Source organism: Pan troglodytes, chromosome 4 (assembly GCF_028858775.2).
Source record: "Pan troglodytes isolate AG18354 chromosome 4, NHGRI_mPanTro3-v2.0_pri, whole genome shotgun sequence".
Lineage (NCBI taxonomy): Eukaryota > Metazoa > Chordata > Mammalia > Primates > Hominidae > Pan > Pan troglodytes.
The window spans coordinates 131897249-131923349 of NC_072402.2; the positions used below are offsets into that span (position 1 = coordinate 131897249).

Below are 26101 nucleotides of genomic sequence, written 5' to 3' on the forward strand. Positions count from 1 at the left end.
TTTTTAAAAGCCACTCTGGAAACCCTGCTTGAGTACTTGAGGATAGAGTACAGCTTCTCTATTTTCCCACCCCTTTCCGTAAGCTTCCTGGAACAGAAAAATCTGCAAAGCAACTGAAGAAGGCAGTTAGAGGTTGTGAAATGGTACATTCAGGAAAGAAAGGACAAATAAGAATTTTCACCAGATAGGTGGGAGGTATTCAAAGTGAGAGCACTTTAAGGAAATAAGCTGATCCTCAGTGTGCAATAAGAGGCTGCTATATAGCAGGTTGAAAATTTGAAGTTAAGAGATATCAGAAGGTCTGAATATACTTAAATACTTCCAGAAAATTTAAAGTTGACAGATATCAGAAGGTCACAAGAACTACAGATGTGGAAGCAGACACTGTTATGAGCAACTACATTCCTCCCATAGAATGCTGCTCAATACTGGCACACAGACCAGAGGTAGCCAGCAGTACACAAGACTGCAAGGCAACAAGTACATTATCAATGAATTAGCCATCTATCACTCAAACTATGTCCCGCATTGGAAGTGTGTCAAGCAAGAGCACCTTCGACAACACTTTTCGGCCACCACTAATGTTCATCTCCACTGATGCCTCAGCAGAAAGGATAACATTCAGCCAATCCCGCTTAGGTGTCCAAACGGCTCAATCTTGGGCCAAAGGACATGCTCTGAAATATTTCTTACACCATACTTCATCTTGATATGCACAGCCAGTTCTCTTACTCATTCTCTGTGACCACTGGAGGTAGTGATTTTTAACAACAGTAAACAAGAAAAAGTCATCAGGACTCTTAACTGTAAAACCCCCAACATTCAAAAGACTGGTTTAGTTGAACAGCAAAAAAATAAATAAATAAAAATTAAAATTAAAAAAATTAGAATTTAGCTCAAACACTCAAAAATTGCCCTGCCTAATGTGGGTCTGATGAATAAATGCTGATAAAATACTACTGAGTGTCAGCAAAGTACTGTGACTAATCCTGCCCTAATTTCTCTTTAGTCTATATTCTCAGGGAAATGTACCAACACCCAACCTTCTGCTGTTAGTTCCTGACTGTGCACTGCTTTTTCCTCACTTTGGCATCTGTCCACCCCCAAACAAATCCAACTCGATTCTTGAAACCAAATTAGTTTCACTTTACAAAACCTTTCGTAGCACCTTTCAGCTCTGTAGCCCCCCATTGGCTCATTAATCTGTTCTGTCCAGAAACTTTTTTTTTTTTTGAAACGGAGTCTCACTCTGTCGCCAGGCTGGATTGCAGTCAGTGGCGTGATCTCGGCTCACTGCAACTTCCGCCTCCCGGGTTCAAGCAGTTCTCCTGCCTCAGCCTCCCGAGTTGCTGGGACTGCAGGCATGTGCCACCACGCCCAGCTAATTTTTGTATTTTTAGTAGAGACGAGGTTTCACCATGTTGGCCAGGATGGTCTCGATCTCTTGACCTCGTGATCTGCACACCTCAGCCTCTGAAAATGTTGGGATTACAGGCGTGAGCCACCGTGCCCAGCCCAGGAACATTTTTATTAGAGTTATCCACTCCCTCCCAGCAGTATTTATGCCTTCTCTCCTGAACTACACCAAAAGCTCCCAGCTCCCTAGAGGGAAACCATGTCTAATGCTTCCTACCAAGGAGAAGCCAGGAGCTACACTTTAAGGATTCAGCCATTTTGTAAGCTTTCCCTTTGCTTGCAATCTTCTTATTCTTGACTTCTTCCTAGCTTAAAAAGTTATACACTGGTTTCAAATCCAGATAATTGAAGATTAACTTTTCAAATCCTCAAACAACTTTGTAGGGAGAACATTTACTTGGTTGATTCCTTCCTACCAGAATGTACACTGAGCTTTAGAAAAGGAAAAATTGGTGGGTGCTGTGGCTCACATCTATAATCCCAGCACTTTGGGAGGTTGAGGCAGGAGGATCTTGAGCCCAGGAATTCGAAAACAGCCTGGGCAACATGAGGAGACCTCATCTCTATAAAAATCAATTTAAAAAAACAAAAACTAGCAAGGCATGGTAGCACACACATGTAGTCCTAGCTATTCAGGAGGCTGAGGCAGGAGGACTGTTGGAGCCCAAGAGTTCGAGGCTGCAATGAGCTGTGATCCCATCACTGCACTCCAGCCTGGGGGGCAGAGGTGAGACCTTGTCTCTTAAAAGAAGAATCAAAAAGCTCTTCGGGCTACTCTGGGCACACTGCCTATGGGGTAGTCCTGCTCTGCAAGGAGCAGTTAAAAAAAATCTTCAAAAGCTAATGGTGGCAAGCAAAAGTTAAGCTTGTAAAGGGTGCTTAGAGCAAGAGGTCTGCTGCTCTCTCAATTTTCTCTTTTCTGGTGGAAAATCACTTTATATTCCCAAACTGCCTTATTGAGAGCCTAGGCAAATTAATTTAAACAAAATTTATGTTGGGATCAGAACACAGCCCATAGGATTGGTCAATTTTTACGTAAACTGAAAAATCAATGTGATTTGGAATATGTGCCTGCCCTAAGTCAGATGCCCACAGTGACTCACTGTTACTATCCTCCCTCCCCAGCTAGTTTTAAGATAAGCTCAGCATTACTATGATGTCATGTTACAAGGCTGCAGTTACCTGTCCAACCAAGTCACAATATAGTTCTTGCTTAATTCCAGGAGCTGGTGTATTCTGACAGTTGTAGAGTAAAAAGTCACAGCTATAATCCCACACAAGGAGCTACAGGATGATTTTGTGAATCTTTGAGAAAATATAAGAACTGTAAAGCAGTATCTATTTTGTATACCAAGAATAGATTAAGGCAAGCTAACACATGGCACTTCAAAAGAGTAACTTGCTTCTACAACATAAGAATTATTAGGGCCGTGTGCGGTGGGTCACACGTGTAACCTCAGCACTTTCGGAGGCTAAGGCGGGCGGATCACAAGGTCAGGAGTTCAAGACCAGCCTGGCCAATATGGTAAAACTCCATCTCTAATAAAAACACAAAAAAATTAGCCAGGCATGGTGGCATGTGCCTGTAATCCCAGCTACTCGGGAGGCTGAGGCAGGAGAATCACTTGAACCCAGGAGGCGGAGGTTGCAGTGAGCTGAGATCGCACCACTGCATTCCAGCCTGGGCGACAGAGTGAGACTCTGTCTCAAAAAAAAAAAAATTATTAGAATTTGAGGGGGCACATCTTTAGCCTATGACAATGTTAAGGAGAAAATAATAAGCTAATATTCAGGAAGGTTTTGGTTTACTTTTAGATCACAAGTGACATAATCAATGAAAAGGTGAGAAGCCAAAGGACTGCCATGGAGTCCTTGAAAGGACTTCATCATTAAAAGCAGCACACTGCAGAAAGCAGCATGTTGTTTACAGAGGAAACCGACAAACATCCTTCAATCACCCAAATCTGCCAAATACCTTCTTCCTCTCATTCTCTTTCCTGGTGAAATAAAAGGCATTTCCTAATTAATCCCTAAGTTTACTTTATCAACAAGGGTTTTCTTTCCTTTACTACTATAACAGTAATTAGAGAAAGTCTTCATAATTCATCAGTAACCACTCTCCAAACCAAGGCTATTATCAGCTATTATCAAGCTCTCCCCTCTCATGCATTAAAACTACTCTTCTTGTTTTCATTATGCCCTGTACCTGCATTTCACAAGGACTTTTCACTTCTGTTACTTATACTGAAATTCATGGAGTAGTGCTGCTAAATACAAGTTAAATCCTGCTGTCAAGTGACTTCCAATGAAGTTCTGGAACTAATATAAAGCAGACTGCACTAGATCTATAAAACCGTAGTACCTATTTCCAACTTGCCCAAGGCCATGAAGACACTAAAACTCCAGCCTCAAGGTATGACTTAATGCCACAATATTAGTTTAGAAGAATAGTTGGGAAGTAAGAGAGTAGCCAGAAATGAGTGGAGTTTTGAAGACTGAGGTTTGGCTACTGTGATAATGAGAAAGGACCACTCACTCCAGGTGAAAGCCTAGAAAAGTTCTAGTAGATATATTAAAGGAATAGTGGGCATACAGCAGGGAACAGGAAAAAGAAAGGTAGGAAAAGAATACTGCAACCAGACTGAAAAGGGCTTCTTAATACCATGTCTATGATTTATTTGGGTCCACAATGGTGAAAAATGGCTTATTTTCTCTTGGATCTCTATTAATGTAAAAGTTTACGATTACTAGGATTTTTTGTTGTTTGTTTAGGGACTACAGAAAGTCAGGAAACAAAAATTTAAATTGCTACTATATTGTCTGTCCATCCAATCTTTCTGAAAGATCCCATTATCCTTCAAATACGGATAGTGACGTTATTTACTCATATAATTCTAACTACTGCTGAGTATTATACAGATCAAGTGGTAATAACAAGCTCCAGTTTCTTAGAAGGTGATACTTCCTTTACAAGTTAAACATGGCATATGGCAGTAATCCTGGACCTTCAGTGAAGATTTGTTTGTCATAATACTGCTAAGGATACTTCTGGTTTGTTTTTGAGACAAGGTCTCGCTCTATTGCCTAGACTGGAGTGCAGTGGTGCAATGCCAGCTCACTGCAGCCTCGACCTCTCAGGCTCAAGCAATCTTCCCACCTCAGCCTCTCAAGTAGTTGGGATTATAGGCATGCACCATATGACTGCTAATTTTTTTTTTTTTTTGGAGAGACAGGGACTTTCTGTGTTGCCCAGGCTGGTCTTGAACTCCTGGGCTCAAACGATCCTCCTGTCTTGTCCTCCCAAAATGTTGAGATTACAGGCATAAGCCACCATGCCCAGCTGCTAAGGATACTTGAGGTGGATAAGGTTTTTGCAGAAGTTGATCTTATAATAGCAGGAATTGGTAGATGAGACAATTCAGCCAGGACTATACACCGCTACCTTCCCCACTAAAACCAGGACAAACAGAAAACAAGCTTATCTCCTGAGAGAGAGAGAGAGAATTTTAAATAACTCTTTACAACGTAAAAACCATTTTTAGCTCAAAGACTACAAAAACAGGCTATGGGCCTGATTTGACCCACACGTTATAGTTTCCTATCTCTGGTACAGACAACAAATTGGAATTAAGTGAGACAACATATGGGACTTTATTAAATAAGGTGAATTTGGGACAAATGAAAGGTGAGATGAAGGCAAACTACTGTCAAGGGATGATCTGAGCCTGAACAACTCAGTGAATGTGAAGAGAAAACAAGATTACATGTGAATATAGATGTTAACTGGAAAAGGAAGGAGAAAAAAAGGGAGCACAAGGAAGAAAAAAAAATCAAAATTTGTGAGCCATCTCAAGCCATCAAAAAAACTTCATTCTATTGTAGGAGGGAAGCTGGAAACAATGGCAGAGTAATTTTGTGTTAAGAATTAAAGTACTAGCTCCAGTTAGGCATATAAATGACAATTAGAAGGGACAGAAGTTATGGTTATGTCAGCAGCCTCCAGTGAGCTAGGATATAAACTAAGTCTTTTCAAGCTGAACAAATATATACACATTCAACCCATTTAAGTGAAGAGACACATTTAAGTCCACAAAAGCAAACTTAACTACCTACTATATAACTTACTTTTTATTGAAAGTATCTTGCATTCATGATGGATGCTTTCTGGGTTTTACCACATATTTTAAAAGTTAAATTATTCTTTACATGCAAGTAGTGTGAATAATTTTCTCCACATGGGAACACTAATTATAAAAAGATGACATCCCACATGGGTTAAGTGTCTTTTTAATTGAAAAGCTAACTGTCCAGTTACATTTCTCCCAAAAAACCACAAACTGGGTAGTAACTGAGTCTCTAGGCAATATATTTAAAACTAAGAGGATTAAAAATAAAGAAAAAGAAAACAAGTCCTCAGATGCAATGAAGGGAGCCCTGCTACATACAGGCTAATCAATACAGTGGTACTCCTTGACTGCAGGAGGCTGGAAGACATCCTAGTAGCTCCACTCAGAACATTTACTTCAAGAAGCCTTTTACCAGTTTCCAACTCATGAATAAAGATAATATTTTGTTAATTCTATTCCAGAAAACTTTTTTGCAAGTTGTTTTATTTACAATGCCAACTTTTAAAAGGTCACTAAAGTTAACTGGACAATAAACTAGGCAGACATTGGTTTACAAAAAAGAGGGAAAGCCCAAAATGCCACTTATAGAGAACCCACAGTTCAGTTTTATTCAGAGCAAAGAAAAAAGAAACTTTCCATCATACTAGAAGAAACTTGGCCATAAGGTTTGGGATCTGTGCTCAAACTACACATGCAATGAGGACAATATTCTGCTAATACAATTGACTTGCTGCTGCATTTGTCTACTGTTTGTCTAATATTAACAATTATAAACAGAGCAGTGCAACTAGTATTTGGAACAATCCTTACAGTGTTACAGTGTCAGGCACAACATTTCACTTCTCTTCACACCACTGGTTCTCTTTGCGTACCTAAAAGAGATGGATATAGGGAAGTACCTTAACTTGAGTAGTCTTTCCTAAGACTTATAAATACTACCTACTGATTCATCGATAGCCAGTGAGTTGAGTCAGAAGAACAGATGGAAAATTAGAACAACACCAGGTTAAGACTATATTTCCGGATTTCCTTTCTTTGCCTCCCATGGTTTTTATTCTGCCCTGCTGAAATTATGAACAAAGCAAAGGCAATGGGCAATTTACTAAAGTTGACAGAGCAAATTCAGTTAATTCATTCACATTATTTCAGTCTGTAGTCATGTCAACAAAATCATTCTGATCTATTCTTTCATTTCCTCCCCTCATTAAGTTGCTCTAAAGTACCCTAGTATATACTTCTCTCTAGGGCCTGCTTTTCTGATGTCAGATATGTATGGTCTATACAGAAAGTTGCAGGTGCCAAAACTAGTAACTGTTAATACATTAACAAGAGCTCTTCTCATTGAAAACTAATTGTTCTTATGCTTAAAATGCAGTATCATCTAAGTGTTCAGATTCATAAAGACAGAACAGTAAGAGTATGTTTAAGACACATAAAGTACATATTATCCCTAAAGTATCAAGACTACTTGATACAGTCACCTCTTTTCCTGGCATGTTATAGGTGTTAGTCCCTTTTTAAGAGCATGTGATCAAAGACAAAACTGTGTGCTACCTACCTGGGCTTCCTCCTCTTCAGTAAAGTCATTTTTGATATTGAAGGTCTTGCGAATCTCCTCAGGAGTTTTCCCCTTGATCATATTGGCAACAGTCTTGCATGTAACATCAAGCAAACCTTTGATGTCTAAGTAGTTTGCAGCCTGTAAAGAGACAGTTGTTTTCCTTAAAGTATACTTGATGTTTTAAACTAAATCCAAAGTTAATGATTGACACTCCGTATCTAATAAAGCTTAAAATGCTAATTTTAAGAAATTAAAGGGAGAAGAATAAATCACTCCTAAGTTCTTCTGTGAAAGACTTTTATGTGATCTTCTTTGTTATACCTCTATAATGTTGAATCCTTCTGCTTCCTTAACCAAACTATACTAGCTCAAATGTGAAATAACGGCCACTACTGTTGTGTATGTGTGTACACATGCACACAAATACCACATCAGGTCTTGGCAAAAATATTTGTCCACACTTAAAGAGTTCAAACGTAAGCAGTTATAGCACTATATTGATCTCATTTTAAAAAACAGGTTTTGGTTTCATTGACTTTATTGTTTACCTGTTTTCTATTTCATTGATTTCTGCCCTTTAATATTCTCATTCTTCTGTTTACTTTGTAGTTAATTTCATCTTTTACTAGTTTAAGGTGGAAGCTTAGATCACCGATTTGAAACTTTTCTTCTTTTCTAATAATATACGTATTTCATTCCATCAATTTCCCTCTAAGTACTTCTTTAGCTGCATCTCACCGATTTTTCATGTGTTTTACTTCCACTCAGCTCAAAATACTTTCTTTTTATTTCTTCTCTGACCTATAGGTTACTTGCAAATGTGTTAGTTTAAAAGTAGTTGCAGATTTTTCCAGATACCTTTCTGTTTGTGATTTCTAATTCCATTGCAGTCAGAAGACATACTTTGTATGACCTGAATCCTTTTATAATGGAGACTTTTTTTTTAAGACACCGTCTCACTCTGTCACCCAGGCTGGAATTCAGTGGCGTGATCTCGGCTCACTGCAATCTCTACCTCCCAGGTTCAGCCAATTCTCTTGCTTCAGTCTCCCAAGTAGCTGGGATTACAGGTGGGTGCCATCTCACCCAGCTAATTTTTTTTTTTTTTTTTGAGACGAAGTCTCGCTCTGTCGCCCAGGCTGGAGGGCAGTGGTGCGATATCGGCTCACTGCAAGCTCCACCTCCCGGGTTCATGCCATTCTCCTGCCTCGGCCTCCCGAGTAGCTGAGACTACAGGTTCCTGCCACCCCACCCGGCTAATTTTCTGTATTTTTAGTAGAGACGGGGTTTCACCATGTTAGCCAGGATGGTCTCGATTTCCTGACCTTGTGATCCACCCACCTTGGCCTCCCAAAGTGCTGGGATTATAGGCGTGAGCCACCGCGCCCGGCCTAATTTTCGTATTTTTAGTAGAGATGGGGTTTCATCATGCTGGCCAGGCTGGTCTTGAACTCCTAGCCTCAAGTGATCCACCCGCCTCGCCCTCCCAAAGTGTTGGGATCACAGGCGTGAGCCACCGCACCCAGCTGAGACTTGTTTTATGGCCCAGAACATGGTCTATCTTGGTAATATACACTTGAAAAGAATATGTATTCTGCTATCATTACATATAATGTTTTAGGCCAGGCGCGGTGGCTCACACCTGTAATCCCAACACTTTGGGAGGCCTAGGCAGGTGGATCACCTGAGGTCAGGAGTTCAAGACCGTCCTGGCCAACATGGTGAAACCCCATCTCTACTAAAAATACAAAAACTTAGCTGAGCATGGTGGCTCATGCCTGTAATCTCAGCTACTCAGGAGGCTGAGGCAGGAGAATTGCTTGAACCTAGGAGGTGGAGGTTGCAGTGAGCCAAAATCATGCCACTGCACCACAGCCTGTGTGACAAGAGTGAAACTCTGTCTCAAAAATATATATATATATTTAATATTTTATAAATGTCCATTAAGACAATTTGGTCAATAGTGTTATATCAAGTTATCCTGATTTCTGTCTAGTTATATTAATTGAGAGAGGTGCTGAAATCTCTATGATTGTCACTTTGTGGACTTCTTTGAGTTCTATTGGGTTTTGTTTCACTTCTTGGAAGTTCTGCTTCTAGCCAGATAAAAATTTATAATTGTTATGTCTTTTAAAAAAACTGATCCCCTTATCAGTATGAAATAATCCTCTTTAACCCTGGTAATATTCTTTGCCTCCAAACCTATTTTAATATAGTCAACTCCAGCTTTCTTTTGATTCGTGTTAGTGTACTGTATCTTCTTCCATTCTTTAAACCTAGTTCTGTCTATATATTTAAAGCGGGTTTCTTACAGACAGCACAGCTAAGCTTGCTTTTCTGATCTGGTAATTTCTGCCTTTTAACTGTGTTTAGACCATTTACATTTAGTGTGTTACTGATATGTGGATTTAAATATGGTGTTACATTTGAATTTAGAGAGTATTAAAATTCAGTGTCAATGAAGTTAGCAAATTTTAAATCTATAAGAAGTGTTTAAAGGCTCTAGAATAGAGCTATCTTACACATTAAAAACTTACCAGAATGAGTTCAAAAAGTGTTCCTTGGTCAACTTTCAGGAATTCTTGGTCCCAAACAGGGATATCATCTGTTCGCTTTTCTTTGTTCTCATCATCTTCAGGAGGAGGAGGGTCATCCTTGTGGTGGGTGCACCACTGAATGACCTACAACAACAAAAGTTCATTCCTCTGTGGCACTTTGTCACAAGGTACTCACTCCACTGCTGGGAAAACTTATCCCTATATTGGAATAATAACTAGCTAGAGGTTGACTTGAGCCATTAACAGCCAAGCTTGAAAAACAAAAATGAAGCTTGAAGAATCATTATAACCCTAGAAGGGAGAAGATCTTATTAGATAAAAGCAAGCCATGCAGACAGAGTACTGTACTTGACTACATTAAAAAGCTTCTATGCAAAAAGAAAAGTTAGGACAATGACTGGAAGATACCCGCAATATGTACAACAATGATTAGCTGAGAGAATATAAAATCTTTCAAAAATCATTAAAGAGAAATGGGTTAATGATATGTACAGCCAATAAATGAAATCTGAATAGCCAAACATAAGGAACGCTCAACTTTACTAGAAGCAAAACTAACACTACAGATACTTCTCTAGATTGAAAAAAAATCAAGAAACTGATACTAATTGTTGGGCAATAGTAGAAAGGAAACACAAACTCTTCTAGAGAGTATAAATTGGTATAACCCCTTTGAAAGCTAATCCAGCACTCCTCAGAAAAGCTGAATATGTACATATATTGTAACCAGCAAATTCCAAATACCCCAGACACATGTGTGAGACTATTTGGTGTAGGAACAAAGCAGGAAAAGCCCCAAAATTCCCTTAATAGGAGAATAATTACTCCATAAAGTTTCAGGAAGCTGATTACTTAGACTATACATACCAGCATAAAGACCAAAATCAATACTGAAAGTGTTTTCAGTTGTAGAATCTAGGCAGTGGCTACTCTACTGTGTAATTCTTTCCATTTTTCTGTATGGCTAAAACTTTTTCATAGCAAAATGTTGGAGGAGTAAACAATGCTGAGAGAAAATGGCAGAGCCAAGAAACATTGCCAGGATACAAAAAAAAAAAAAAAAGAAAGAACAATTTCAATAAGGAAAAGCCAAGCAAAGGGTTGTTTGTTTTTGAGACAAGATCTCACTGTGTCACCCAGGCTGGAATGCAGTGCCGCGATCATGGCTCACTCGACCTCCTGTGCTTAAGCGATCCTCCCACCTCAGCCTCCCAAGTAGCTGCAACTACAGGTGCATGCCACCACACCTGGCTCATTTTTGTATTTTGTTTTTGTAGAGATAAGGTTTCATCATGTTGCAAACTCCTGAACTCAAGCAATTCACCCACCTTGCCCTCCCAAAGTGTTGGGATTACAGCTATGAGCCACCGTGCCTGGCCAGCGAAAGGTTTTTGTTTTCGTTTTAATTTTGAGACTGAGTTTCACTCTTGTTGCCCAGGCTGGAGTGCAATGGCGCTATCTCAGCTCACTGCAACCTCCACCTCCTGGGTTCAAGCGATTCTCCTGCCTCAGCCTCCTGAGTAGCTGGGATTATAGGTGCCTGCCACAACACCCAGCTAATTTTTTTTTATTTTTAGTTGGCCAGGCTGGTCTCGAACTCCTGACCTCAGATGATCCACACCCCCCCTTGGCTTCCCAAAGTGCTGGGATTACAGGCGTGAGCCACTGCACCCAGCTAAGGGTTTTTAATGAAATAAATAATAGCTTTTTAAGAAGTATTCCAACTATATAAGAAAATTTAAAAACGCCAATATTTGCTTATCCAGGCATTTTTAAAACTCTAAACCTGGGCACAGTGGTTCATACTTGTAATCTCAGCACTTTGGGAGGCTGAGGCAGGACTGCTTAAGGCCGGAAGTTCAAGAATAGCCTGGGCAATATAGAGACACCCCGTCTCTACAAAAAATGATGATAATAATAATAGGCTGGGCACTGTGGCTCACACCTGTAATCCTAGCACTTTGGGAGGCCAAGGTGGGTGACTTACTTGAGCCCAGAAGTTTGAGACCAGCCTGGGTAACATGGTGAAACCCTGTCTCTATGAAAAATACAAAAATGAGATGGGACTGGTGGTGCACACCTATGGTCCCAGCTACTCAGAAGGTTGAGGCAAGAGAATCACTTGAGCCCAGGAGGCTGAGGCTGTAGTGAGCCATGATCGTGCCACTGCACTCCAGCCTGAGCAAGAGAGTGCGATTCTGTCAAAAAAAAAAAAAAAAAAAAAATCACTACCACTACTAACAAAAAATAAAAATTTAAAAATAAAAAACTCTTAAAAGGATATATAAAGAAACTAATGCCTAGGTTCACAACGGGTGGTGCCAGTAAAAAAGAAAAACAAAAAAATGCCACATTACTTTGTGGGGGGAGCAGTTTCCAATCAGATAAGAGACAGGGAAAGGAGATTTTATTGTACTTCCATAGTTTTGGCATCATGTAATTATTCTTCAAAATATGATATATATTCAATACAAACAGGCTTAAAAAAAAAAAAAAAACTTCTCGGCTGGGTGTGGTGGCTCAGACCTATAATCCCAGCACCCTGGGAGGCCAAAGGAGACAGATCGCTTGAGCCCAGGAGTTCCGGACTAGCCTCGGCAACATGGTGAAACTCCATCTCTACAAAAAATACAAAAATTTGCCAAGTGTGGTGGCATGTGCTTGTACTCCCAGCTACTCGGGAGGCTGAGGTGAGAAGATCACCTGAAGCCGGGAGGTAGAAGGTGAGTGACCCATGACTGCACCACTGCACTCCAGCCCAGGCAACACAGTGAGGCCCTATCTCAAACAAACAAACCAAACAAACAAAAAAACCCCAAAAACCAAGCACTTCTCATTCTCAGAAGTGGCCCTACATCACCCAACCCTTTAACTCTGACCTTATCTACTCCCTTCTTGCTCTAGCTTCCACTAAACTCCTTGCCTTTCCTAAAAAGGCAGGGCATGCTCTTGTCTTAAGGTCACTGTACTTGCTCCCAAATCCCAGAATTCTTTTCCCCCAAATATTCACGTCTTTGTTTAAAAGATTATCTTCGGCCAGGGACGGTGACTCAAGCCTGTAATCCCAGCACTTTGAGAGACTGAGGCAGGCGGATCACCTGAGGTCCAGAGTTCGAGACCAGCCTGGCCAACATGGTGAAACCCCATCTCTACTCAAAATACAAAAAATTAGCCGGGCGTGGTGGCGCACGCCTGTAATCCCAGCTACTGAGGCTGAAGCAGGAGAACTGCTTAAAGCCCGGAGGCAGAGGCTGCGGTGAGCCAAAGTTGTGCCACTGTACTCCAGCCTGGGTAACAAGAGCAAAACTCCATCTCAAGGAAAAAAAAAAAAAAAAAAAAAAGATTATCTTCTCAGTAAGACATCTCCTGACCATCTTTATTTTAAAAACAGCTAACTGTTCACCTACTCACCCCTTTAAATTCCCCATTCCCTTCTTTATTCTCCATAGTTTTTCCATTTGATGTATTTCTTATGTTGCATATTCCCCACCCCTTCAGATCATAAACTCCATAAGGGCAGAGATTTTGTCTCTTTGGTTCACTGCTATACCCCCAGCTTTTGGATGGCATTTGAATGTACCGGGCATTCGACTACAAGCAAAGATCCTTTTAGAAACATTTTTCATTAGTATAAAATAGAATATGTTAATTGCAAGACATATTCAGAAGTCATAAAGAATGAGATCTAACTAGATAAAATAAAGCCTCTAAATCGTAACATGAATTAACGTAAGACAAGCAAACTGGTAGAAACTTTTAAAGACTTCTTATAAAAAGCCTATTAGATAATACCACTGAATTGTCACTTAAAAATGGTTAAGGTGGTAAATTTTGTTATGTGTATTTTACCACAATTTTTTAAGCTCATTAGACAACAACATGGATGAACCTTGAAAACATTATGCTAAGTGAAATAAGCCAGATACAAAAGGACTAACATTGTATGATTCCATATATTATGTATCCAGGATAGCTAAATTCAGATACAGAAAGTAGAATAGTGTTTACCTAGCGTAATTTTTTTTTTGAGGGGGGAGGGTGTACCGAAATTGGAAGTTACAGTTTAATGGGTACAGAGTTTCAGTGTGGGATGATAAAGTTCTGAAAATGCTTAGTGGTGATAGCTGCACAACACTGTGAATGTAATTAATGTCACTGAATGGTGCACTTTCAAAAAGTGAAAATGATCAATGTTATGTATATTTTATCACTATTTTTCTAAGACCATTAGGAAAACAGAGAAATGAAAACAGACAATGCAGAAAATGTAAATGGCCAGTAACACATGTAAAAACATTCACACTTTGGGAGGCCAAAGCAGGCAGATCGCCTGAGGTGAGGAGTTCAAGACCAGCCTGGCCAACATGGTGAAACCCTCATCTCTACAAAAATAAAAAAATTAGCTGGGCATGGTAGCGGGTGTCTGTAATCCCAGCTACTCGAGAGGATGAGGCGGGAGAATCACTTGAACCCAAGAGGCAGAGGTTGCAGTGAGCTGAGATCGTGCCACTGCACTCCAGCCTAGGCGACAGAGTGTCTGTCTCAAAAAAAAAAAAAAAAAAAAAAAGCCAGGCTCGGTGGCTCATGCCTGTAATCCCAGCACTTTGGGAGGCCAAGGTGGGCAGATCACAAGGTCAGGAATTCAAGACCAGCCTGACCAACATGGTGAAACCCCATCTCTACTAAAAAATACAAAAATTAGCCAGGCGTGGTGGCGAGTGCCTGTAATCCCAGCTACTTGGGAGGCTGAGGCAGGAGAATTGCTTGAACCTGGAAAGTGGAGGCTGCAGTGAGCCGCGACTGTGCCACTGCTCTCCAGCCTGGGCAACAGAGTGAGATCAAAAAAACAAACAAACACAAAAAAATTCAGGTTAGCCAGGCATGGTGGCTCCACCTGTAATCCCAGCACTTTGGGAGGCCAAGGCAGGGAGATCGTCTGAGGTCAGGAGTTGGAGACCAGCCTGGCCAACATGGTGAAAACCTGTCTAATATAAAAATTAGCCAGTGTGGTGGCGGGCGTCTGTAATCCTAGCTATTCGGGAGGCTGAGGCAGGGAAAATTACTTGAACCCGGAAGGCAGAGGCTGCAGTGAGCTGAGATCACACCACTGCACTCCAGCCTGGGCGACAGGGCGAGACTCCATCTCAAAAAAAAAAAGATGCTATTATTAACTAACATAGACATATCACCTTTCATTTTGTTATATGGAAAAAAAAAACATAGAAATGTATAGTTTGCTACCTTAAGAATGGGGGAAAATGCCGGGCGCGGTGGCTCACGCCTGTAATCCCAGCACTTTGGGAGGCTGAGGTGGGCAGATCATGAGGTCAAGAGATCAAAACCATCCTGGCCAACATGGTGAAACCCTGTCTCTACTAAAAATACAAAAATTAGCTGGGCATGGTGGCATGTGCCTGTAGTCCCAGCTACTCAGGAGGCTGAGGCAGGAGAATCACTTGAACCCAGGAGGCAGAGGTTGCAGTGAGCCGAGATCATACCACTACCCTCCAACCTGGCGACAGAGCAAGACTCTGGTCTCAAAAAAAAAAAAAAAGAATGTGGGAAAAAAATATACTTACTTGTTAATACCTGTATTACAAAATACTGAAAGGATAAATTGCTACCTGAAAGGGGACTGGAATAGATAAGGACAGAAATGGGAACAAAGTGTTACATATTCCTTTGACTTTAGCCGTTTCAAAATTATAAATCTAAGAAAGACAGTCACGATTCAATTCCACCATGCTCTAGAAGTGGTATCTTTACAGAAGACTATTTAACAGTATCTATCAAAATTTAGGTATATAAGCCAACCTGCGATCCAGATATTCTACATGTAGATCATCCTTCCTAGGGAAGTGTTTGCATAGGTAGACACAGTACAGATGCCCCATAAATGACAATAGTCAACTGTGGCAAGAAAGCAGACAGAACTTTTTTCTGTATATTTTAAGAACATACAAACATCACTCAAGTAAGTGTTTAAGAACATTCAAATGTAAATGTAATTTTAAGCAGTAAATTATAAAATTCTAACATAGATTGTTGAATTACTTGTATTAATCAATTGGTGTTATATATTAAGCAGAATAAACTTAAACTCTTTAAAGACCTTACCTTTTTTAATATTGCTGCATTCACATTTGGTAGAGGAACTGGGTCATCATCTCCTTCATCATCCATTCCCAAATCTAAGAAAACCAGAAGAAAGTTTCTATTTCCTAATTCCATTATAATACTTATACCAACCAGGCTATGTCTCAAAACGTAAGAGTCAGCCCCCATATCCATGAGTTCTACATCTGTGGATTCAACCAACCACAGATCAAACATATTGGGAAAAAAAATGGATGGCTGTGTCTTGCACTAAACATGTAGACTTGTTTCCTTGTCATTACTCCCTAAACAATACAGTATAAAAACTATTTGCATAGCATTTACATTGTATCCGGCATTGTAAGTAATCTAGAGAGCGTTTTTTTTTTTTGAGACAGATTCTTGCTCTGTCGCCCAGGCTAGAGTGTAGGGGCGCCATCTCGGCTCACTGCAAGCTCCGCCTCCCGGGTTCACACCATTCTCCTGCCTCAGCCTCCCCGAGTAGCTGGGACTACAGGCACCCGCCACCACGCCCGGCTAATTTTTTGTATTTTTTAGGAGAGACGGGGTTTCACCGTGTTAGCCAGGATGGTCTCGATCTCCTGACCTCGTGATCTGCCCGCTTCAGCCTCCCAAAGTGCTGGGATTACAGGCGTGAGCCACCGCGTCCAGCCATCTAGAGAGGATTTTAAGTATACACAGTGATGTGCATATGTTATATGCCAATACTACACTGTTTTATTATAAGGGACTTGAGTATTGGTGGATTTTGGTATCCACAGGGGTGTCCTGAAACCAATCCCCCATGGATACCAAGGGACGACTGTAACTTATAAGACATGTCTGAAAGAATATAAAAAGGACTTTACTTAGAACAGCTCTCTTAGGAGCATTTAAAAATTGGTGGCTCCTAACGATGGAGTCCATGACCACCCAAAACTATATAAACTTGTGTGAGTACACAAATAAAGGAATATTACATAAAATAAGTTCTTAATTGGCAGGAAAAGTGATTTAGTAAGTTGGGCTTGAATGACTGGGTAGCCATCTGAAAAAATTAAAGATGGACCCTTTCCTTACCCTTTATATCAAATTCTCCAGATGAACTGTATTTTAAAAAGTAAAATAATGAAAACTATTACAGGTAATAAAATCTCAACCTATTCAAATCTGAAACCTAGAGATGTGTATACATATACACACTAAAAATACTAAAAATGCGCACACACACACACACAAAACAGATCATGCAGCCACTGACAAAAACAAGGCAGGGAGCTCCAAACATAATGGTATGATCCTAAGATTAAAGTTTTTAAAGTAGGTTAAAAAAGAAAATTATCCGAATAAAAACAGAAATACACTTTTTTCCAACAGGATATATGAGGAACAGTTAACAATATTATGGGTAAGGAAGTTAAAGAACATGGGTTAAGGGACACAATTATGGGGCTATCAATAATCCAGGCACAAGATGATAGCCTGGACAAGGTTTGTAGCTAAGGAGGTGGTAAGAAATGACCTAATTCTGTCTGCATTTTGAAGGTACAGACAGCAGAATTTGCCAACAGATGGCAAGTAGAATGTGAAGAGAGTCAGGGTACACTAAGGTTTATGGCATGAAAAGGATGAAGTTGCCACCAATTGGTAAGGGGAAGGCTGTCAGAAGAACTATTTTTAGGAAGAGAGGATCAAGATCTCTAGTTTCATAAATGTAAAATACTAGATATCCAAGGGCAGTTGTATGTTCAAGTCCAGAAATCAAGAGAAGAAATCACAACTGCAGGTAAGTTTGGGAACTGGTGTATAGATGGTTTATCATGCTATGAGACTATCATCAAGCAAATGGCTGTGTATAGATATAGCGAAGAGGTCCAAGGATGAAGCCCTGGGGAACTGCAGGCTTTAAAGACTGGAAGACAGAAGGGTGTGAGGTAAGCAGTAAGTGGAATTTTGGGAACCAAGTCAAGAGGGGAATAATCAAGCATCAAATGATGTCAACAGGTCTAGATAAGAACTGAAAACAGACAATGCACTTGATGACATGGGGTTCACTGAGCTTTATAAGCAGTTCCAGTGGAGTGGTAAAGATGAAAGTAGATTCAAAAATAATTCATGTTATCTTGCATGGATGGATTCACTCATCTCCCCTCTCTTCTCCCTCCCACCAATGCCTATCCCTGATCCTATCTCAGCTTAGAGTGAAACTGTAAAATGACAATGTCTCATGTAAAGCTCTATGTGGAACAAGTCACTTATGTCTTTCCTGAACAAGTATGAAATCTTTTTAATCAGGTGAGAGAAAGAAGTTATAAAATGTAAAATACTTTTATCTTGAGAACTAAGATATTAGAGGAAACATACAGAAGACCAGCTTGTTTAGATCCAAATGTAATTTGGAGCGAGGCTTAACTCACATTAAAAATTAGGCTTTTGGCCGGGTGCAGTGGCTCACGCATGTAATCCTAGCACTTTGGGAGGCCGAGGCAGGCAGATCACCTGAGGTCAGGAGTTCGAAACCAGCCTAGCTAACATGGTGAAACCCCGTTTCTACTAAAAATACAAAAAGATTGGCCAGGCATGGCGGCTCACGCCTGTAATCCCAGCACTTTGGGAGGCAGAGGCAGACGTATCACAAGGTCAGGGGCTCGAGACCAGCCTGACCAACATGGTGAAAACCCATCTCTAATAAAAATACAAAAAACTAGCCGGGTGTGGTGGCGCATGCCTGTAGTCCCAGCTACTCAGGAGGCTGAGGCAGAAGAATCGCTTGAACCCAGGAGGTGGAGGCTGCAGTGAGCCGAGATTGTGCCATTGCACTCCAGCCTGGGTGACAGAGTGAGACTCCATCTCAAAAAAAAAAAAAAAAAAAAAAAAAAAAATTAGCTGGGTGTGGTGGCGCATGCCTGTAATCCCAGCTACTTGGGAGGCTGAGGCAGGGGAATTGCTTGAACCCAGGAGGCACAGATTGCAGTGAGCCCGAGATTGCGCCATTGCACTCCAGCCTGGGCAACAAGAGTGAAACTCCATCTCAAAAAAATAAAATAAAATAAAATAAAATAAAGGCTTTTATGACTGTAAAGGATCGTAAAGCTAATTTTTTATTTTTTGTAAAGACAGGGTCCTGCTATGTTGTCCAGGCTGGTTTTGAACTCCTGGGCTCAAGTAATCCTCTTTAAATCCTCTAGCATTTAAAGTAAGGATGTACAATATTTTTTGCTTTCAGACTAAATGCACAAGTAGCAACAGTCATTCCTTTAAGCTATTTAGTTTCAGGGACTTCTGAAAGACACTTGTATCCTGATACTGTACCCTGGACCTGAACTAATCATTCAATCCACATGTAAATGTGCCAAGAGTCTCACTTCTGATTGTCCTGTGGATTAAAAGGTTTTATTCTTGTTTTCTAAGTCACATAAAACCCATAACCAGAGATACTGCAGGTGGAAAACAAAAAAAGCAGAAAGTTGCCAAATTCAAAAGACTCCAGCCCTCAAGAGGCTAGAATCTTATGTAAGCCATTGGTACTTAAGATAAAACCATTCACTTCTGATTCCCAAAGGCAACGGAGTAAAAGAATAACTTAATTGTTGCTAACTGCCTATCCATCCACTTACTTCAGTGATCAAAGCTGGCATGGTAAGTCTTCAAGATGCCCTACGTTCTTAAAATTGGCAAATGCTTCCTTGAAGCAGCACAGGACAGATTAGTGTGTCAGGCACCAAGATAAAATAAAGAACACTTTCAATGCCAAAGCAAGTATTTAGGCAGCAATTCGGGTATCAGTTTCTACATCTTCTGGATAAAACCTTACTCACCTGCCTTTTAGGGACACTTGGATTGCTTTCAGTTTTTTTTAGTGAGCACAACATACTTCTTCATTCAATAGGTACTTGATGAACAGTGACTGTGGGATGTACCAAGGAGTTTACAACTTAATAGAAGTTATCTTAAGTTACCAGAATACAGGACTTTAAGGGCCACCATGATTGGTACCAATTACTAAAGAGAATTCTAAGCTTTTATCAGAAAACAGAAGTCACTCACTTAGAAAACAAAACAGAAGACACATCCTCTGCAATTCAGCTTCTGCCTCTACCACACCTAAGTATCTGCTGCTAGAAGTCCTCTAACTTATTAACTATGAAATCCTAAGGACCAGTCTACAGTATATAAATCTGGCAATCACTCTAGTCACCTAGAAATGTCCCCTTTTCCCTTGGCTTCCACAAATCCTACTCTACTAATTCTCTACTACTGATTTCTATACTCTTAGCACCCCAGCCCCAACATCATCATCTTCCAGAGTTAAACTCCCATAACCCAATATATAAAACAAGTCTACTTATCTCTAGCAGTCTAACTCTGGGGCCAATATCCACAAACTCAATCACCTAGTAGACTGCTACTAGTAGATCTTCTGAAGGAATCTCAAACATGGTTTAAACTCAAAGTCATTTTCTTCTCCATTCCTCTCAAACCCATTTTCAGCTCTACCAACTACAGTATCACAATTCCATCCTACCCCAACTAAAAACCGTATTTTCACTTTCCCTAGCACACCCTGTCTACTTTACTTCAGAATGATCTCCCAAAACATTCTAATTTTACTAGATTTGAAATATCACCTCAGCTGGGCTTAGTGGCTCACGCCTGTAATTCCAGCACTTTGGGAGGCTGAGGTGGGCGGATCGCCTGAGGTCAGGAGTTTGAGACCAGCCTGACCAACATGGAGAAACCTCGTCTCTACTAAAAATACAAAATTTGCCTGGCATGGTGGCACATGCCTGTAATCCCAGCTACTTGGGAGGCGGAGGCAGGAGAAGTGCTTGAACCCGGGAGGCAGAGGTGGCAGTGAGCTGAGATCGTACCACTGCACACCAGGCTGGGCAACAAGAGCAAAACTCAGTCTCAAAAAAATAAATAAATAAAAGAAATATCCTCACCAGTATTACATACTGCAATCTCTTCAAGACTCAAGAATAACACTAGCCAAGATGTTCCCACAGCGCCACTTGGCGCGCAACTTTATTAATGCACTAATTACACCATGTGACAAGTTTGCCTTGTTTGTGTCTGACTTCCCTCCTAGTTTATAAATTCTTCAAGGGCAAAGGCCATGTCTCACTTACCTTCTTTTCACCAGCACCAAAGCTTGGCACATAACCCTTCTCTTCGTTCAAGTATTTATAATCTACTGATCTTTCCCTACATAAAAAACCTCTGACATTTAAGTACTAAAGAACACTCAATACTACTAAGTTTTTTTCATCAATTCCAGACACTGATTTGTATCACCCCACTGGTAATACTAAAAAGAGATCCACATTAACTAGTGAAAGTTTCAAGACCTGTTTTCTAACTCACTTCCTTATGCTGCATATATACTTTGTAGTAGTTTCAGAGGAAAGACAAGACAGACAAAAGAGAAAGCTTGTTTTAAAAAAAAAAAAAAAATTCTGCCTGGCACAGTGGCTCATGCCTGTAATGTGGCTCTTCCCAGTACTTTGGGGTGCCGAGGTGGGAGGATGGCTCAAGTCCAAGAGTACGAGAACAACCAGGGTAACATAGGGAGATCCTGTCTCTATAAAAACATTTAGGCTGGGCGTGGTGCCTCACGCCTGTAATCCCAGCACTTTGGGAGCCTCAGGCGGGTGGATCGCAAGGTCAGAAGATCGAGACCAGCCTAACAAACATGGTAAAACCATCTCTACTAAAAAATACAAAAATTAGCCAGGCATGGTGGCATGCACCTGTAATCCCAGCTACTCGGGAGGCTAAGGCAGGAGAATCACTTGAACCCGGGGGGCAGAGGTTGCAGTGAGCTGAGATCATGCCACTTGCACACCAGCCTGGGCAACAGAGCAAGACTCCGTCTCAAAAAAAAAAAAAAAAAATTAAAAAATCAGCTGGGGCAGGGCGCGGTGGCTCACGCCTGTGATCCCAGCACTTTGGGAGGTTGAGGTGGGCGGATCACCTGAGGTCGGGAGTCCGAGACCAGCCTGACCAACATGGAGAAACCCCGTCTCTAACAAAAATACAAAATTAGCCGGGCTTGGTGGCACATGCCTCTAATTCCAGCTACTCGGGAGGCTGAGGCAGGAGAATCGCTTGAACCAGGGAGACGGAGGTTACAGTGAGCCAAGACTGCACCATCGCACTTCAGGTTGGGCAACAAGAGCAAAAAAATCCGTCTCAAAAAAAATCAGCTGGATGTGGTGGCACGTGCCTGTAGTCCCAGTTATTCGGAAGGCTGAGGTGGGAGGACTGATTGAGCCCAGAAGGTTGAGGCTGCAGTGAGCCATGACTGCATCACTGCACTCCAGCGTGGGCAAGAGTGAGACTCTGTCTCAAATAAATCAATCAATAAATAAAATCTACACAGCAATCCACAGAGCTCACTCCCTCCACTGAAATAAGGTGTTCTATTCAGCCACCATTATAGGACGGTATCTCTTTTCCAAAGACCTTAATTTCTATCACTGGAACTTATGAATCCAAATTTACTTGAACAGAAATTAACCATTGCCTAAGGCTTGGCAATCACTTCAATGTTTATTTTACCTTATGATTTTATCCATTTAATGAGAGAACGACCCTCACTAATTCAGACAATGCAGAAAGGATGACCTGTATCAGAAAAATGTAAGTTATAAAGAAAAAAATGTAAACTTTACCTCTTCATACTCTCAAGCACCTTATGACAGGCTGCTGCTCATATAAATTTGATATTCACAAACTATCTCAAATTACACATTTCCTCCCACCCAGGTTTTCCAATGAACTTACCTTCCAACATGGTCTTAATAGTCACAGATTGTTTGGCAATTTCCACATCAACTTCAAATATCTCTCCATCAGAACTCTGCAACTTAATTGAAGGCATCTAAAAAAAAAGGACATTAAATGTAAAATTTAAGAGAGAGAGTTCTACATGACATTTCATCAACTACAGTCCATCAGAAGGCTCTAACTTATTGACCACAAAGTTCTAAGAACCTACAATACATAACCCTGTAAAGCACTGTTGTAAGCAGTTATTCACAAGTTAGTCTCCGAGTATTTCTATTAAAATTTTTTCAAAGTATAACTACTAGGAACAGAGGCTTTTAAGGCCTGCCCTACTGAACTCACTATTGGTATGAATTTAATAAAACATACATATTTGTATTTGCTTTCTGCCTGCCTTTCGTCTCCCACTGAATACTGGACTCCATCTGAACAGTTAACTGCCACAATTAACTACATGCAAACCTGAGGAAGGTCAGTCCAAAACAAACAACGCTACCAAATAAGATAGAAATTTTCCCCACAGCTGAGTCCTACCTGTGAAGATGAGTTCAGATCCAAAGAGTACATCAGAATATGCTCATTTATGTCTGAGGCAATGCAAGACCATATACACGAGAATAAAATGATTTAAAGATAAGCAGATGAGAGTACAATTCTCTAAATCTAGTTAAAAGCTTCATTTCAGAGCCCTTTTTATCTTTCAGTACTGACTGTCCAGGTGACCAACTTTGAGATCTCTTGGCAAGATCTCCATAATAATAACCTATTACTTGCTCTGAAAACGCATTTATTAATTCGGATTAATTATGAGTCGTTAGGAAAAAGATATAATCTTACATAAAAAGTTTAGCATTTAATTTCAAAGGACTTGAGTTCTGGCAAAAAAAAAAAAAGGCATTTAAAATTAAAAGTCCAACAATTTCTTACCATCTTCAAATTCTTTTTTTAAAAAAGAAAACATACAAACAAGGAAAACAACAACAACAAAAAGAATAGCAATACCTGGTACAGATTAATTCAAGGCCTCTTAAAACTCACATACAACTTTTAAAAGGCCCATGCTTCTCAAGTATTCATAATCCGGTGATGTCACTATTAACTTACGGCACCTCTGAAGTTTTCTAGGTGTGTTGTACTACAAATCGCATATATTTTCCCAAAAGTGTATCATTTGGCATTTAAAACATGCATCACACCCATTTTATGTTCAAAGACTTATGACCCATTACATCGGTTAAAATATTCATTCAGCTGCTCTGAGACAATTGTCGCCAACCCCAAAGCAAACAGGTTGTTAGGCAAAGGAAGCAAAAAAGTAAAGCATGTTTTAAAACCAGCCACTGAAACATCCTACTCTCACTCATCCATAGTTGGAGAGAATCAGATTTCACTTTGCGATTCACAAACATGTCTGCTTCTCCATGTTGCTTAGCGCTTGCCAATAATGCAGTTGTCCCTGCTTAATGGAGAAGGATGCAGAGTAGAGGACCCTTCCTGTGACAAGACCACAACAAAAGGTATCTCCAAAAGAAAATATTTTAACGTGAGCCCAATTTTTAATTATAAAACATTTAAACATGTAATTTTTATATTAGATAGTACTGAAATGAACAGTGCAGAATCACAAATCTAACAATGCAGTTGATTAAAATTACTCTAAAAGCAAGACGACCGTTTCATATTTCTTTCAAATAACTCAAGATAAGTGCTTAGTCATAGTCAGGTTCGTGGATTGGGTTACTCTTAAGGGGGTTGAGACCTTACTAAATAGCAGCTGGTCAATCGGTTAATCTGTAATTCGATGCACTTGGTAATACTAAACTCAAAGGTAAGTTTTAGTGTTACAGTAGAATAAAGTGCAAAATTTTTAAGTAATAATGGATGAAATATTTATTTGAAATGCTTTCAAAACAATTCCATTCTAAAGAAAGAGGCCTAAAGGCTCCTGCACTTGTAAATAATTCTCCATGGCCAGCATAAAGCGGGTTCTATCACATCATATAGGAAAAAAACCCCTGCGCTTTTAAGTGACCCGAAATTCTGACACTGCTTTTTAGACTGCACAGTGGAGGAGACGGTATTGTTCTATGAAACGGATACATTCTACTGTCACGCTCTAAAGGAAAAATGCGTGTCCCTAAAACCCAAACGTGAAGTTTCCATTAAAAGTGAATAGAAGCAGGTGGACGTCCTATTTCTTTAAAAGCCAGACACCTAGAGTTAAGTTATACACAGTTAAGGCTCCTACAAGTCACACCACTCTGACGATGGTATCTGCTCAACGACTCCAAGTCATGGCAAAACAACGCTAAGAAATATTCAGATGGAGCAGGCGGCTATGTGCAGAAAGCCGGCGCCCGCACACGGTTAGCCAGGACCGACCGGTAGCTAGTGACGCCAGACACGGTGGAGAAAGGATGGGAGCCAAGAACCGGGCGGCCTCAGACCACCACCGCAGCTCTCCCTCCCGACCACAACGAAAGCCAGACACCGACACACGCCCACGCTCACGACAGCCAAGGGACCCCCATTCACAACCCCGCCGCCACCCCCGCCCTGGTCCCCGGGACAGCAGGCTTAAGACCAAGAGAGGCCCCCGGCCGCAGCCTGGGCCTTGCAGCCGAGCTCCGCGCCGGCTAACGCTCGGCCGGTGCAGAGAAGGCCCAACCCGGGGTTCGGCTCACTTATGGAGCGCCGTGAGGACGCCCGGCCAGAGGAGGCCTCGCTGAGTCGGGGGCGGGGCGGGTGAACGGAACCTGGTAGTGTCTCCCGAAGAACGGGGTCGACAACGCGATCCACCGGGCCCGAAAGAAGGCCAGGCCCAGTCACCGCCCGCCGCGGGCAGGCCCAAACCGCAGCGGTGAGGCCAGCCGGCACGCAATCCGGTAGCCACGACCCTTTCCAGTTCAGTGGGCGGCTACTCACGGTGTTCGGTGTTAAGGAGACGGCCGGCGGGAGGCTGACGAGAGCCGGGAGGCGTTAGCGAAGGAAGAGAAAAACAGAAGACGAAGCCACTACAGCGTCGCAGCGCGGCGCGGCGTCTGCTTTATAGGAGAGGGCGCAGGCGCCGAGGACCCCGGGGCGCGCGGCGTCACATCGCGGCTGGGCTGGCCGCCGAGATCGCCTGACGGCAGGCCGAGAACGGCTGGGCGGGCCCAGGCCGGGAGGCGGCAAGGAGCTGCCGGGGGCAGCTGGCCGGGAGATCGGGGGGCCGGAAGAGCTTTCGCCTCTCCCCAGCTCTGAAAGCGCCGCGCTGACTCGTCAACTGGGTGCCGGACCCCGACTGGCCTAGAAAGGTCTTTCAGGCAGCGGTGCCCTAAGCCGAGTGAAAGACCCCAGTTAAAAAGCCTGGAAAAAACAAAACCGGGCGTGTGTGTGCGTCTCTGTGTGTGTTCCTGGGAACAACAGAACGGGGCGTGTGTGTGTGTGTGTTCACTCCTGGGGGGGGCTGCGTGTGTGTGTGCGCGCGTGTGTTCATTCGTGAGGTGTATGTGCGCGCGCGGGTGTGTGTGTTCATTCCTGGGGTGAGGGTGAGGGTGGGGGGGGGCGCT

General features: G+C 41.6%; 1 protein-coding gene across 1 annotated transcript; it reads right to left on the bottom strand.

Moving 5' to 3' along the window:
- Positions 1 to 6119: 6119 nt before the first annotated feature.
- Positions 6120 to 25878, bottom strand: SKP1 (S-phase kinase associated protein 1). The gene is made up of 6 exons (XM_001166401.8): positions 25476 to 25878; positions 22548 to 22644; positions 15780 to 15853; positions 9642 to 9785; positions 7102 to 7242; positions 6120 to 6415 (listed from the first exon to the last, which is right to left on the bottom strand). The coding sequence occupies exons 2-6, from the start codon at positions 22642 to 22644 to the stop codon at positions 6380 to 6382; spliced, it is 492 nt and encodes a 163-aa protein (XP_001166401.1). The 5' UTR covers positions 25476 to 25878; the 3' UTR covers positions 6120 to 6379.
- Between the last annotated feature and the right edge of the window lie 223 nt (positions 25879 to 26101).